Consider the following 16336-nt stretch of genomic DNA (forward strand, 5'->3'; position numbering starts at 1 on the left):
CACACACACACACACACACACACACACACACACACACACACACACACTCACCTCCTCGTTCTGATAGGCAGTCACAGCTATGAACTGGGTTTCAGGGAAGGAGCAGTTCATCACCATTCGATGGGCACCTCCAACACGCACTATGTGAACCTGGGGTTCATATTTATGCAGAGAATTCAACATTATCTGTTGAGGTGGAAGGAGAGAGAGGACATGCAAAGCCTGGGGCAGCACAAGTGACAGATGACCCAGCGCCTTTGGTTAGTCGCAAGCTCAGCACCCACCTCCGTGAAGGCTACACACACCGAATCCCCGGTCACCCGAGCCGCCTCCACCTCTCTGAGAAATTACTGAGGGGACATTTTTTAGAAGCTCTCAGGGAGCATAACTTTGGAGATGCTCATAGCAGGGTGAGGGGTGGGTTGCCAGGGAAGAGCTGGTCTAAAGAGTGTTCAGTTTTCTGCCAAAATCCTGGCTTCCTTTTTTTTCTCTCCCATTTTCAGCACAGTGATGTGGATTTTGCTCTGTTAAAACATACTGTTTTTCTTCCTATAAAGAATCCTAATATCTCAAAATCCTGACACGGGCTGCATTACCTAAAGTATAATGACAGCTGACATCTGCCGGCTACATAAAATCCGCTCTTGGTGATTCAAACCAGAGGTTTATTGAAAATCTCATGTTGTGAAATCTGGGGGGGGGGGGGAATAATAGTTTACTTTTCAATTTCCTGTTTTAATAAATAACTGGAACCTTCTGAATATTGCAAAGACTTAGGTGGATGACTTCCGCTCTTAAAACAAGAACCCCTATGTCCCAGCTAGGTAAGCACAGAGATCAGAGAAGAGGTGAAAACTCTGAGGGCTAAGAGGCTGACCAAAGGGAAATCTGGGGGAATGAGACCTCTTCCTCCCAGCTGTGTCTCTAATCCCCCAAAACAGTCTACATTTTATAAAGCAAATAACAACCTTGCACAGTACCCTAGTGTTCACAATCCTACCAGAGGAAACAAAAGAATAAAAAGCCTCAAAATCTTGTTTACTCTAATTGGAGACCTTAAATAAAACCTTCCTTATTTAAGGTTTGTTTGGATATTTTTTTCTGAAAACCCAAAGCTGATTCAATATTCTATTGATAATTATCACAATACCCAAGTGGAGGGAGCAATTATTTCATTTCGAAGCAGCTTTTTATTAAGGTAGTTGTCTCTTGCCAACATGCCACTTACACCAAAAAGAGGGGAGAGGGAATAACAAAACCCTGGTACCCACAAACATCTCCCTCCTCCCCAGCTGGGTAAAAAGCACCACACACAAGACAAAACTCTGAAAGGCCCCCCGATGATGATTAAGTAAACTACTGCGCTCTCTCACTCTCTCTTAACATCAGGAAGTCCATTAAAAACTGAAAGCACCAATTAAGAGCTGTTTATTCCTGTTCACATTTGGACTCCGGGGAATAATTGGCTTCTGTGAGAGAAGAGGTCGGTGAGGACCCCCTAATTGCCTAAATGCACCCTTGAAATTTCTTGATTGGTGTAGTGGGGTTAGGGTGGCCGGGCAACAGTCGTACCTGCCCACCTCCGTTGAGCTTGTTGGTCAGCTTCACTTTGCTGAAGGAGATGGGCGCCTTCATCCAGTGGGCCCCGAAGTTGGGGGAGTCCGGGTGGATGTAGACACAGCTGTGGCTGGAGACCTCTGGCTTGCCCGCGGGCACCCATTCCCCATTGACGTACTTCCAGCGGTGACTGTCCGTTGGGACAAAGTCCAGCAAGAGCGAGTACATGGCATTGGGGTCCAGCCCCGTGACGCTAATCTTTAGGACCGGGAACATCCGTCTAAAAGAAAAGGCAGAAATTGAGCCACAGGAAGGATGTTAGACTGTTAGGGACATCTCCCTGCTTGTCCAGCCCTCTCTCCACTCAGAGGAGACCTTGCATTTTCTGTCCCAGGAGTGCAGAAAATGCCCCGGGGGAGGCCAAACAAAGAGGGGCCAGGCCAGCGGCCCCAAGTCCAGCTAAGCCTCTTTTTACCAATGTATTTTATATTGGGATTTTACTTTTAAATGTTGTGCTCCACTTTAAAGTCTGAAAACCACTGATCTAGTCATTTGACTAGAATGAAGTACCTCCTGAAGCTTAAGGTATATAGTCAGAGGCCAGGTTCTCACAGAGCTTTCTCCAGAGGTTTCCTCCCAGCCTACGTCAGATTCTCATGCTACTGACACAAAGCAGCCCTTCTCCATCTCACAAAGAACACCAGTTCTGAATAACAGTAATAGCGTTATAGGGAAAACATGGTTTTTTGGTAAAGTGAGTGAAGGGAACACTTGACTATACATCAATTCAGACCACTTCCCTTCCTGCAGGACTTGTCAGAGGCTTTAATGTGCACCGTGAACCTTTGGAAAGGAGGTTCGGGGTTGTGCACACTCTGCACTTATGTACCAGTGCTACCTTCTCACCTATCACCTTGCGGGAATTTGCATTCAAGAAATACACTTTGAGACACGCTGATCTGGATTTGCTGGTCCCTTCTCCCACCCTCTAGGGCAACACCAGCAAGCTTACTCTCACAAATATTTGGAGAAGCTATCTCACCTGGCTTCTGATTCTCTTTAGTTGCCTTTCCCTTCACCAAACTTTCTAAGTTGCTCCAATCTCCTCAAAAGACCTAGTTTCCAGACAGACCCTCACCACCTCGCAATTGCCCCAGAGGCTGTCTTATTTGTCAATACATCTTTTAAAATCTGAATCCTCAAGTTGAGAAGCTAACAATCTAGGGTCTAGACGTGTGCTACTCAGAGTGGTCCATGAATCAGCGGCATCAGTTATCAGCTGGAAATTTATCAGAAATGCAGAACCTCAAGCAGCACTCCAGACCTACTCAGTCAGGATCTGTGCTTTTGCAAAATCCCCAGGTGAGTCGTTGGAACATTAGAGCTTAAAAGGTACTGGTCTACGGAATCTTTAGCTTTTAAGACAATAACTAAGGAGATATCCAAGGGAATAAGGGGGAGTCACTCTGAGGATCTGTGCTTCTGGTGAGGCTGGGAGGAGAATGAAAAGGGGGAAACTGGAATGTGTCCACTGCTAAGAGAAGGGGTTGCCAGGAGCGGAAGTGTTAAAAGCAGAATGGCCAGGAACTGGAGGGTCACAAAGAGCACCTCCTGTGTCCAGAGGTTCCTGGTTTTGAGGTGAGGTACAATGGGAATTGATACGTATGTTAAGCGAAGAAACTGACCGACAGATGACAAAGGATGGATCTAGAGATGGACTCGATCCATCCAGGCTTCTCAGTCTCCTGAGTTCAAATTACATGGGCTCCCTGAGCTCTCTGGACAGAAAGGATTTTTTTCCCTTTGGTTCGCCCACCTCATCAATACTTCCTTTCAGACTCCTTTGCTGGATCCTCTTCCAGCTTAGTCCTCCAGTTGTGGGTGCGTAATGGGGATCTGTTTTCAGCACCCCCTCTTTTCTAAATGTCCTACCTTAAAGACCGCTTCTAATCTCATGGCAGAATACAAAGAGCCTGGAGGATTTTATACCAACCAAGTTTCATACCCCTGGTAGGGTGCTTAGCAAGCATTAATAGATAGTACCTTTGAGTACTAGAGGGTGGGTGACTGAGATAATGAAATTGAAGCTTGGTGAGTTTAAGTAAACTAGCTTAAGTCCATATATTCAGGAAGGGTGGGAGTTGAAACCAAACAAACTGAACCAGAACCTACCCTTGAAATCATTCTTCACACTCACTAGGATGGCTATAATAAAAAAGGTGAACGACAGCAAACACAGGTAAGGATGTGGAGAAATTGGAACCCTCATACATTGCTGGTGGGAATAGAAAATGGTCCAGCCACTTTGGAAAAAAAGTCTTGCAGTTTCCTCTGTTAAAATACAGAGTTGTCATATGACCCAGCAATTCCATTCCTAGGTGTATATGCAAGAGAAATGAAAACATACACCCATAAAAACTCGTATACAGACAGTCATAGCAGCATTATTCGTTACAGTCAAAAAATGGAAACAACACACGTGTCCATTGATGAGTGAATAAATAAAACGAGGTATATTTATACAATGAAATGTAGTTTGTCAATAAAAATGCTATAACCTGGATGAACCCTGAAGACATTATGCTATACTTTAAATCGGTGAATTGTATGGTATGTAAATTATCACAATAAAGCTGTTAACAAAAGAAAAGTAAAGAAGTAAAGAAGCCATGGTGTCCTGGCTCTTAGAAGGACACATCCAAAACGTGGTAGAACCATTTGTTGCTTTATTCTCTAGTACTTCATTTGCCAAGCATTTTACGATTTTTATTTTTTATCACAACACAAATGAACTAAGAGATGCTATATATTTTTATCTCCATTATGCCAATGAGGAGTAAATATAAGTCAGTCAACCAGCCAAAAGTCTTGTAACTGGCAATGGAACTCACCCTGTCTCTAAGCCAAGTTCAGCTCCTCCTGCCTCCCCCCTGCCTCTTTCTCTGGCCTCACAAGGACCAGGATGTGTTATCTATTTACTTATGGGCAGCACTCATGACCAGGCTATGCTGTGAGGGATAAACTGCACTTCTTATCAATTTGATCTTTTTTCCCGTTTCTTCCCAAGGTGTGGCTAACCACAGAGATGGCCAAGAGTCTTTGAGAAGCTAAGAAATATGTAAATCAGACCCGATATCAGAGAGAGAGAGAGAAGCAAATGTGGCAGGGCATATAAGCACTCCTCAAAACCGGGCTTGAGGAACAACACATGCTTAGGCTTGGCCAGTGAACTCTGTGTTGATTTGCTGTGAGGCTAGTTTTTCAGTTTTCATTTCTCTAACAGAGGATCTTGAGAGCCAGCACTGCTGGAGAAGGCTCTGAGGAGTGAGGTCTGTGGGAAGGAAGAAAGAAGGCAGAGGGCTTCCCTGGTGGCGCAGTGGTTGAGAGTCCGCCTGCCGATGCAGGGGACACGGGTTCGTGCCCCGGTCCAGGAGGATCCCACATGCCGCGGAGCGGCTGGGCCCGTGAGCCATGGCCGCTGAGCCTGTGCTCCGCAACGGGAGAGGCCACAACAGTGAGAGGCCCGCGTACCGCAAAAAAAAAAAAAAGAAAGAGGGCAGAGATAAAGCGGATTTTCTAGGTGGGAAAAAACAGCAGAGATGGTTAAAGGCAAAATTCAGGAAGTTTCACTTGTAAACTCCTTCCTCCATTTCCCCACAGAACTATAATAATCCTGAAACACTCATCAGAGCTTTTGGAGTGCGCATGCTTGTTACCCATAGGACATGGATGTTGAGGCGTATAGGAAGAGCAGCAAGAAACCAAAGTAGCCTGGTTAGAGGCAGATCACACAAGTACATATGATCCTCATCAATTGCAATTGTAAATTTCAGAGACAAATATCCATGGACTACAGGGACATGGAAAATTATTTCCTGATGTGCAACCTTGGTTTCCTCTCCTCTTGCAACTCCATCCCTGGAAACTATGAACATCAGCTCACTGCACCAACATCACTTAATCACTGGCAAGTTCAACTTAATGATCCTAACACTTATTTTATGATAACAAATGGATACACCAATGACATCAGAAATCCTTCCAATTTCTTAAAGTCTCCTCAAGGCATATTTAATCCAAATGAAATTAAATTATTTAACTGCATGGAAATACACATGAAATATAGCTGTTTCCCCTAAGGTGAAGATGTTACCGTAGAGAAAACAAAAGGTGCAAGAGATTTCACTTACCTGCCACTGAAAGCTGAAATAAATTTTTTTCTGCAACCTAAAATATAAATTCCTAGCTTAAAGGATGGAGATAAAAGGAAGTACTTACAAGCTGGATGCACTAGTGGTGATTCAAATGAGCTCTAGTGGAGTATTATAATTGTTATTGTTAGTTCTGAAAGACTATTGAATATGAATAAGTAAGTATTTTAAATAAAAAAGAAGGGAAGAAAAAAGAAAGAGGAACGGGAAAAGAAATAGTAAAACGGGGGTGGGGGGGAGGGACAGGAGTGGGAGGAATGAAGAACCATCATAATCCCAGTTTCTGGGGATAATTCAATGATTTTCAGGGAAAATCTCTGTTTACTACTTCTGATCAATGTCAGAAGCAAGCCTCCTATTTATACACATAAATAAATCTCCATTTGAAAATGACTCTTAATTCATCAGTCCGCCCTATGCTGGGTTTTTTTTTTTGGTTGTTTTTTTTTTTTTTTTTTTTTGCGGTACGCGGGCCTCTCGCTGCTGTGGCCTCTCCCGTTGCGGAGCACAGGCTCTGGACGCGCAGGCTCAGCGGCCATGGCTCACGGGCCCAGCCGCTCCGCGGCATGTGGGATCTTCCCGGACCGGGGCACGAACCCGCGTCCCCTGCATCGGCAGGCGGACTCTCAACCACTGCGCCACCAGAGAAGCCCCTATGCTGTTTTAAAACTTGCTATTACACAGAACAATTACACTCAAGTGTGCAAGAGCTATCTGATTACCCTCACTGAAGCTTTAGAAAAGTCAGAAAGTCAACTGCCTGCAGGGGCAGGCGAGTAACGCTAATGAAAAGGGCGAGGACTGGGTGTTAACAACCAGGAATGTTTTTCTCCCCAAAGAAGGGCCACAAATCCATCTACCTCAGGCTCAGGAGTTTGTGTGAAAGGCAGGGATGCTGCATCTAGAGTAGACATCATTCTACAACCAGAGGAAAATGGGTAAAATGGAGAGATACAGGAATAGATGGTGAGGAGAAAAAAAGTGGGGGGGAAAGAGATGAAGATGAGAGTAAAGAAAACAACGGAACAAGAAAGATGTGTCTATATCCGGAGCAGGAAAGTGTTGTTAACAATTTATTCTGAGAAGCTAAGAGATTGAGAGTAATTCCAAACCACGCTCATTCATTATCAACCACATCAATTTCTTAGAGATTTGTCTTCCCTTCTTTATCTGAAGTACAAAGGGTACTTTCTATCTCCTGGCAAAATCTTGACGCTAAGGGGTTCAGAAACCCTAAGAAAAGATTCAGTTCACTAAGGAGGTGAAACGTCGCCAGGACCTCCACAGAAAATAAGAATAACCATGTTGACCATAATTAGACTCTTTCTACAAAGAATAATTTTCACATAGTTAATGACTTTAAACATGTGAAGACTTTTCAGTTTTAAATATGAAGAAAAAATTATATAGGCGCAAAAAGGCAAGAGAAAGCTCTTCTGAAATTATAAAAGTACATACCAATGTGACATATTATTAAATTGAATGTTATAATGGTTTTAGAAACTTTTATTTATTCCTCATTGAAACAGATTAACTATATTTTTTTCTTGATGGTTGTACTTATTTTACTTCCATATATGACTGCTTTGACAGCCAAACAGATAGCATGAGGCTAAGTATTAGTGTAACTACAAAGAAAAATGAACAGAAAGTTCTACCCGTCATCAGACATCATAAAATTTTTACCATTGTGTCATCACTCATCTTTGAAAGGGAAGAAAGTAAATCCAATTAGGAATTGGGGATGATTCTTTGAAATTAAAAACACGTTTTCTATTTCTTTCTACCAAAACTAATGTGTCAATGCAGATCAAGAGTAGGAACAGGTGTAATTATAATTACAAATATTAAAAATAATAAATCCTATATATGAAATAAATATGGGACCCATTTAGAGAGTGAAAGTAGAAGCATCAAGCAAGGTTGATATTCCTGCTACTATTAATAATCACAATTTATTGAAACGCCCTTATTTCTGGAACACGTTTTACTTACCAAGCACTTTAATGTCACACAACAACACTCAAGTTCATAATTTTCCCGGATAGATGGGAATGGTTCATTCTCTATACCGTGCATTTTATGCAGCAATGGAAAAGTGAGACATCAGGAATGGAAGCATGTTTCACAAGGACAAGAGCCTGCCCGAAGTTCAACTAGCTTGGACTTTTCTGTCATTGGAGAACAGAATTTCTCTCAAGGGTCATAATCAAAGTTCTGCTGAAACTAACCATATTGAAAATGCCTTTCGACGTTTTGTACTTTTGTGACCATGTGAACAGAAAGATCAGTGTCAACTGAATGTTGGGACCTGTTTGGCCAAGCTGGGAGCACTGAGATTTTCTTTCTAAATATTTTTATCTCCTCTACTAAATAGAAGCTCTTAATATTACCTAGACGTCACTTGGCAGGGCTAGATTTAATAGAACCCAAGAAATGCCAACAGAGATCCATTTCAGTTAATCCCTAATTTGTTGCAATGAAAAAAAAAAGGAAGGCATCTTCTCTTTACTCAGGTCAGTATATTACGGTTTCATTAACTATTACTGCAACAACTCTCACATCGTCATAAACACACACAATCTCAAATGAACACTCACCACAAACACACAGGAAGAAGCAGATGCAGGGATAGGCAGTGAGATTAAATTTGCCTTTTTGCCTCTGAATCTTCAACTAGTCAGAAATGTCTGGCAAGTTCGCTACACTTCAGAGGAAACCATCCAGCTTCCAAATAAAGTTGCCTGTTACCTTATCTGAACAGAGTTGGGGCTCAAAGAATAATAATCTGCTCCAGGATATACAGTCAGTCAAAAATTAACATTATTTTCTGACATTTGAGTGCATTTCCCAAACCCATGGGACATGCCCCCCTTTATAATAATTTCCCAGAATTTCTTCATTTAAAATGCACGCAGGACAGGTGGCTTCACCCTCCACTTCTCTGATGATCTCAGAGAAATTAATTAAGTTGGCTGGGGGAAAGCCGTGGGAGACTGTCCTCCTCGGGAGCATGTTTAATCAGACCCCGCTGCCTCTGAGTTAAGAGCGGCAGCCTCTGCGATACTCAAGGGGCTTCGCTTCCCTTGCCAAGCCCCGCCAGCCCAAGCAGGGCCGTGGATAAACTCACCTGCCGTTCTTGGTCACGATCATTTCATTAGTGACTTCCTTGAACCTCTGCCAGAGAGGGGCATCCTCCAGGATGATCTGAAGTTGCTTCTCCGTAGGGTCGCCTTTTTCCCTCCCTGCCTGAAGCTCACTTTCCACCACATTGAGCAGGCGAGAGACGGTACCATCGCTGGTCTTCTGTGTGCCCAGCTCACTCATGGCCACAGGCCCCTCTCAAACTTTGCTGAGAAACGTTACCTACTTTGCCTGCTTCCACCTCTTTCCTCCTGTCACTTGCCTGCTTTTCAAATCCAGCTGGACATGCCTGGGGAGCTGGGGAAGAGACGCCCTGTCTCTTGCCTAAGCTCCTAGCATGACACCCCTGAAAGTCTCCAAATTATAACACCAACCTGTTAAGCTTCAGTTGGGGTGGGGGATGGAGGGAGGGGAGAGATGGGGAAGAAAAAGCCCTCTCTTAATTACTCATTGGATCAGGTGGGAGACAACCTGGCTTTCCCATTGGCTGCTGTGTATAGAGTAGACATTTAAGAAGAGTACTCCATCCAAATTATCAGGCTTTTATCTTGCCGTACCTGAAGAGGTCTAATCGGTGTATTGAGGACCATTTTCCTGTTAATTAAAATTGTTCTGGGCCCAGACTGCAACAATCAGGCAAATCATGTTTGTGTATAAATCATGGCATGTGGCACCTATAGGGAAAGAGGTCCTGGGGAGGATCGACAAACTTGATGCCAATACAGGTTTCCTGACCCAGTCGAGAACCTAAATCCATAAGCTATTCGCTAGCTCTGAATAGAACAGCATATATGGAAGGCCAAGGGCACGGTGCCAAGGAATATGACAACTGTGTCGCAGAATGAAGGAAGGTACTCTGTGTGTCACCTGCTCAAGGGTCAGAGATCAGGAGCAAAGCGCTAAGGACCTCTTTCTCCCAGGGTATCCCGTACTGTCATCGCTCTCCTGAGGAATCCTACACATTCACACCCTGCTCATCTCAAGTGTCCTCATTGTCTCTACACGCAGACGAGCTCTGAACCTGGTTCCTCCTCCTAGAATCCACAGCCTAAGTATTTCTTATCTCCAAACCCAGCCAGTGGGAGAAAAAAAAAAAATCATTTAGCATCATATTAATCTAAGGAAGCACTCTGCCCCCAGCGAGTGAAAATAAGCTTTTTACATTATTAGGCAGGACAATTTTAATCCCAAGTCCAGAAAGGCATTCTGGCTTTCCCCTTAGATGGTCCATGGCCTAGCTGGCATTCTGGGGTGAATCCCCACTTTCCCTTGGGAGATAATACTAGTAGAAAACATTTCTTTTACCCATGACACATAGTACAACTGGGGAGGGGTGAAGGGCAGAGATAGCTCTACCTCCTCAACTCTGAGTAGATCCTGGGACTTTGTGAGTTTTTCTCTTGCTACAGCAGAAAGCTATAGAAGATACAAACAAAAGGAAAATAGTATAACTGACTCATTCTGCTGTACAGCAGAAACTAACACAACAGTGTAAGTCAACTATACTCCCACAAAGGAAATTTTTTTAAAAATGTATTTTCCCTTAAAAAAGGAAAATAAAAGCAAAAAGGTAAGATAAAGTCAGGGTGAGGATAATATACAAAATGCATTCAGTGCCTCCTAAGTGCCAAATACCAATGAAGCATCCAATGGCGAATGAAGCAGAAATGGCCCTGCCTTCGTGGAATTAACAACCTGAGAGAGAAGATGAATGACATAAACAACAACTGAGTAATTACCAATAGTGATAAGTCTATGAAGACTATGTAAAGGCATGAGGTGGTGGAGAAAAGTGGGTGCAAAGCAATGTGGGGTCGTATGGACAGTCGTCTCTGAGGAGGAGACATTTCAGCTGAGACCAAAAAGATGACAAGGATTTAGTCAGACAAGAGTTGGGGGAAGAGTTCAGGCAGAGGAACCACAGGCAAGAAGCATGGCTTGGGCCATTTAGAAAAAAATGAGGGGGGCTGGCATGGCAAGAATACGGTGGTGAAGAGAGCAGAGCGAGATGTGCTTTAAGAGGGGCCTTATGAGCTCTAGGAGGGAGTTTAGATTTTATTCCCTATGAGAAAGGAAACTACTGGATTAGTGTGTATTAAAGTAGGAAGATGGCATGTTTTGCTTTGTGGTTTTTGTTTTTTTTTTAATCTGGATGATTTATAGAGAATATAGTAAAAGGCAAGAGTTGAAGAGAAAAATTAGAGAGCTGTGATGGTGGTTCAGGCGAGAGATGGTGGTGGCTTAGCCTAGGGTGGTGGCTGTGGCCACAAAGACACGTGATTGGACTCTAGATACATCTTAGAAGTGGATATGGCAGGACCACGTGAGGGACTGGATGTGGGGGGAGGGAGGGAGTGTCTGTGGTGAACGATTAGTAGATGGGAGGGCCATTTACTGAGATGGGGAAGGATGCAGGGAGAGGGGTTTACAGAGGTACTGCTTTAGTTAGGGAAAGAAAAATTTTCATTTGCACGGAATTAATATTGAGAAGATTGTGACAGTCTGAATAAGATGACCATGCCCTAATCCCCAGAACCTGTGAATATGTTACCTCACGTGATAAAAAGGAACTCTGCTGCTCGACATCATATGTCCTCAGGAAAATGCAGGTTAAACCAATAATGAGTTAACACTACATGACTATTAGAATGACCAAAACCCCAAACACTGACAACACCAAACGCTGATGAGGATGCAGCACAATAGGAATTCTCACTCACCACTGGTGGGAATGCGAAATGGTACACCCACTTCGAAAGACAGTTTGGTGGTTTCTTACGAAACTAAACATACTCTTACCACACGATCCAACAATCACACTCCATGGTATTTACTCAAATAAGTTCAAAACTTATGTCCACACAAAAACCTGCACACATGTTAACAGCAGCTTTATTTATAACTGCCAAAACTTGGAAGTTACCAAGAAGTCCTTCAGTAGGTGAACGAATTAATAAACTATGGCACATCCCAACAATGGAATATTATTCAGTGCTAAAAAGAAATGAGCTATCAAGCCATGAAAATACTTGGAGGAAATTTAAATGTATATTGCTAAGTGAAAAAAGCCAATCCAAAAAGGCTACATACTGTATAATTCCAACTATATGACCCTCTGGAAGAGGCAAAACTATGGAGACAATGAAAAGAACAGTGGTTGCCAGGGGTTGGGAGAAAGAGAGATGAATAGGCAGAGCACAGAGGAATTTTAGGGCAGTGAAAATACTCTGTATTATGTCACAATAATGAATACCTGTCATTATACATTTGTCCAAACCCATAGAATGTACAACACCAAGAATGTAAACAATGGACTTTGGGTGATGATGACATGTCAATGTAGGTTCATCAATGTGACAAACGTACCACTCTGGTGCAGGATATTGAGAGCGGAGGAGGCTATGCACGTATGGGGGTAGAAAGTATATGGGAAATCTCTGTACTTTCTGCTCAATTTTCCTGTGAACCTAAAACTGTTCTAAAAACTAAAGTCTATTAAAGGGGCGGGGGGAGGAGGCTTTGCAGGTATGACTAAGTTAAAAATTTGAGATGGGGAGATTTTATCCTGGATTATCAGGGTAGGCTCAAGGTAATCACAAGGGTCTTTATAAGAAGGAGGAAAAAGGATCAGAGTCAGAAAGGATGTAGGCACAGAAGCAGAAGTCAGAGAGAAGAGAAGATAATGTGCTGCTGGCTCTGAAAACGGAGGAAGGGGTAACAAGCCCAGGAAGTTGTAAAAGATAAGGAAATGGATTCTCCCCTACAGTCTCCAGAAGAAACACCTGCCAACACCTGGATTTTAGTCCAGTGAAACTGATTTAAGATTCCTGAGCTCCAGAACTGTAAGGTGATAACTTTGTGTTGCTTTAAGCCACTAAGTTTATGGTAATCGTTACAGCAGCAATAAGAAACTAATAGAAAAACCACAAGACATCTAAGCAGAGATTTCAAGAAGGAACTGCTTAGAACTATGGCACAAGTGTGGCTCTGAGCTTCCTAGCAGCCCATGCAAAGTGGGGGAAATACAATCTGGCATACATTACACTGTGCTCCTAAACTAAAAACAAGCCATTTGCCCAAGAAAAATTTCTCCTATGAATCTTTAGAGAAAAACACTGTGTGATACACTGAGCAGTGTTTTCTCAAACAATCCATAAACACCAGTAAGATGAGGATCCCTACCTTCAAAGACTGTAACAATCTAGAAGAGAGAAAAAGGCATATGCCCAGGGAATTCCAATACAGATATGTGTGAAGCGTACCAGTAAGGGAGAAAAGAAGGAAATAATACTATTTTTCTTATCAGTTATATCCAAATCAGTGTGCTGCTGAAAACTAGGTTAGCACATGAATATCTTCAACCACTGGGCCCAGTAAAGAATGGCCCTTGGAGAATAGCACAGGCAATGGCTCTGGGGTGAACCCCAAGAGTCACCTAGCAATAAAAGATGGTTTACATTCTCTTGACTTTTAATCTGACCTGAGTAGACAATGGCTTCACTTTCCAGGCTATGTCTCCTCTAAGGTCTGTACTATATTAGATAGTTTAGATTGAACCATATGAAATGACTGTTATTCAACCTTTGTTTTATTTGAAAAAATAGCAATTTCATATGATTCAACTAATCAGATTTTAAACTAGTATAAAATGCTTTGACTGAGACAGCTATCTAATAATATCATTTTACTTAGATCATTGTTTTCTAGTTACTAAAGTATCTTGCTATAGATAATTTTGAAAAATATAAGCAAGTAAAGAAAAACTACCGGGCTTCCCTGGTGGCGCAGTGGTTGAGAGTCCGCCTGCCGATGCAGGGGACACGGGATCGTGCCCGGGTATGGGAGGATCCCACATGCCGCGGAGCGGCTGGGCCTGTGAGCCACGGCCACTGAGCCTGTGCGTCCGGAGCCTGTGCTCCGCAACGGGAGAGGCCACAACAGTGAGAGGCCCACGTACCGCAAAAAAAAAAAAAAAGAAAAACTACCCATAATCGCAACACCCAGAGATGACCTCTGCTAACAAGTTTGGTGTAGATATTTTTTATTTACAATATATGCATACTTTTTCCTTTAAAAATGGAATTTTTAAATGCTGCTGAGTAGGCATGGCAGATTGAACACATTCTTTTCTATCTGCTCTCCAAACAGCTCTAAAATGGTACTAAGGTAAAATGAAATGTAAACCCACAAAGTTGAGGAGTACAAGAGAGGAAACAACAGCAGATAAGAGATGTCAACAAAATTTTGGAAACTGACAAAACAAACGGCTGAGTGGTAACTGACGAGGCAGATCAGAGAAAGTTGAAATCTAAGTTTCAAGGTGAAGAAGCCAATAAGAAGCAAGCCAGTTGTGCCACAAAACTCTGAACTATCTCAGGGATTTAATGCATCATCTACTTCCGAAAGGAAGAGTGGGCAGGTAGTTCTGGCTAGGACCAAATAGGAAAATTTCTTGAAATTTTATTTAAGAAACGGTTAACTTTTGAGATCTTTACCCCTCAGCCAGGCAATTGGGCCTACCCATCGCAGCAGAAAACAAGAGAATGACTTTCAGAAGAGAGGGGATTTGAGAGGATTTGTACTCAAAGACAGCAGTCGCTGGTAGGGGTAGTGGTGAGGAACATACTGAAAACAGAGTATTATGACACACTCCTTAGGTAATAGACTTGGTGATTCCTCAATGCAATGACCCATCCCCAATGATCACCAACCCCAATCAAATGGGATTGTAAACAACCTTTGTAAAACTCTGCCCATGCACATAGGCATTCCATTGGCATTTACAGGCACACCTCAGAGATATTGTGGGTTCAGTTCTAAACCACCACAACGAAGCGAGTATTGCAATAAAGAGAGTCACATAAATTTTTTTGGTTTCCCAGCGGATATAAAAGTTATGTTTACACTATTCTATAGACTATTAAGTGTGCAGTAGCATTATGTCTAAAAAAACAATGTACATACTTTAATTAAAAAATCTTTATTGCTAAAAATGCTTTATTGCTAAAAAATACTTTATTGCTAAAAAATGCTAACCATCAGAAAATGCTAGCCTTCACGGACTTGCCTGGTGGTCCAGTGGCTAAGACTCCACGTTCCCAATGCAGGGGGCCTGGGCTTGATCCCTCATCAGAGAACTAGGTCCCACATGCTGCAACTAAGGGTTCACATGCCACAACTAAAAGATCCCACATGCCGCAACTAAGACCTGGAGCAGCCAAATAAATAATTTTTTTTTTTTAAAAAGAGTGGGGGCTTCCCTGGTGGCGCAGTGGTTGAGAGTCCGCCTGCCGAAGCAGGGGACACGGGTTCGTGCCCCGGTCTGGGAGATCCCACATGCCGCGGAGCGGCTGGGCCCGTGAGCCATGGCCGCTGAGCCTGCGCGTCCGGAGCCTGTGCTCCGCAACGGGAGAGGCCACGACAGTGAGAGGCCCACGTACCGAAAAAAAAGAGTGAATTTAGAAAATGCTAGCCTTCAGAAAGTTATAATCTTTTTGCAATAGTTACATCACACAGATCACAACAAATATAATAATAATGAAAAAGCTTGAAATATGGTGAGAATTACTAAAATGTAACACAGAAACATGAAATGAGCAAACACTTTTGGAAAAATGGCACTGATAGACTTGCTCGACACAGGGTTGCCACAAACCTTCGATTTGTAAAAAGAACCCACTATCTGTGAAGTGCAATAAACCAGGTATGCCTGCATGGGCCTCAGCCTTAAATATGACAGTAAGAGACCATCAGACATCAGATGCGGAAGTCAGAGACCAAAGCAATAAATAAATAAATTTAAAAAGGAATTCTGAGTAAACAGAGACCATGCAGGGAGCAAAATATAACAAAAGAAAACTATAACTATTTTCCAGTTAAACATAAAAGAAAATCTTGCATTCATGAAATAAGACAAAGAGGAAGGAAGGAAGGAAGGAAGAAAGGAAGGAAGGAAGGGAGGGAGGGAGGGAGGGAGGAAGGAAGGGAGGAAGGGAGAAAGGAAGGAAGGAAGGGAGGGAGGGAGGGAGGGAGGAATTGTGGAGGACAGGAGAGAAGGAAGGAAGGAAGAGAAAAGGAGTCAGAAAGGAAGGGAAGGAAGAACTGGAGGACAAAATAGAGCTCTTGAAAATTAAAGACATCAAAACATGAATTTAAAATTCAATAAGAGCTTGGAAGATAGAGTTGATGAAATCTCTAAGAAAGTAAAACAAAGTGACAATGAGTTCCAAAAAGAAAGAACAGAGAAGACAAAGGGGCAGAAATTCTCCAATAAATAACACAGAAAAAGTTCCCAGAATTGAAGAACATAGGTTTCCAGAATGAAAAGTCCATGGAGGGCCCAGCACAATGAATAAAATATATATCTGCTCCAAAACACATACATCATTATGAAACTTTAAACACTGGTGATAAAGAGAAAAAAA

General features: G+C 42.6%; 1 protein-coding gene across 1 annotated transcript in view; it reads right to left on the reverse strand.

The window, feature by feature from the left end:
• TBX19 (T-box transcription factor 19) overlaps nt 1-11829 on the reverse strand; it is a 31059-nt gene extending 19230 nt beyond the window's left edge. Inside the window, exons 1-3 of the mRNA XM_027086389.1 lie at nt 8899-11829; nt 1573-1837; nt 52-186 (exon numbers count right to left, since the gene is read on the reverse strand). Coding sequence (XP_026942190.1) covers nt 52-186; nt 1573-1837; nt 8899-9095 — 597 coding nt within the window. The 5' untranslated portion in view covers nt 9096-11829. The remainder of the gene's footprint in view (nt 1-51; nt 187-1572; nt 1838-8898) is intronic.
• Nucleotides 11830-16336: the final 4507 nt, after the last annotated feature.

This window comes from Aethalodelphis obliquidens, unplaced genomic scaffold (assembly GCF_003676395.1).
Source record: "Aethalodelphis obliquidens isolate GAN/ISIS:26980383/991018 unplaced genomic scaffold, ASM367639v1 scaffold55, whole genome shotgun sequence".
NCBI classification, from domain to species: Eukaryota; Metazoa; Chordata; class Mammalia; order Artiodactyla; family Delphinidae; genus Aethalodelphis; species Aethalodelphis obliquidens.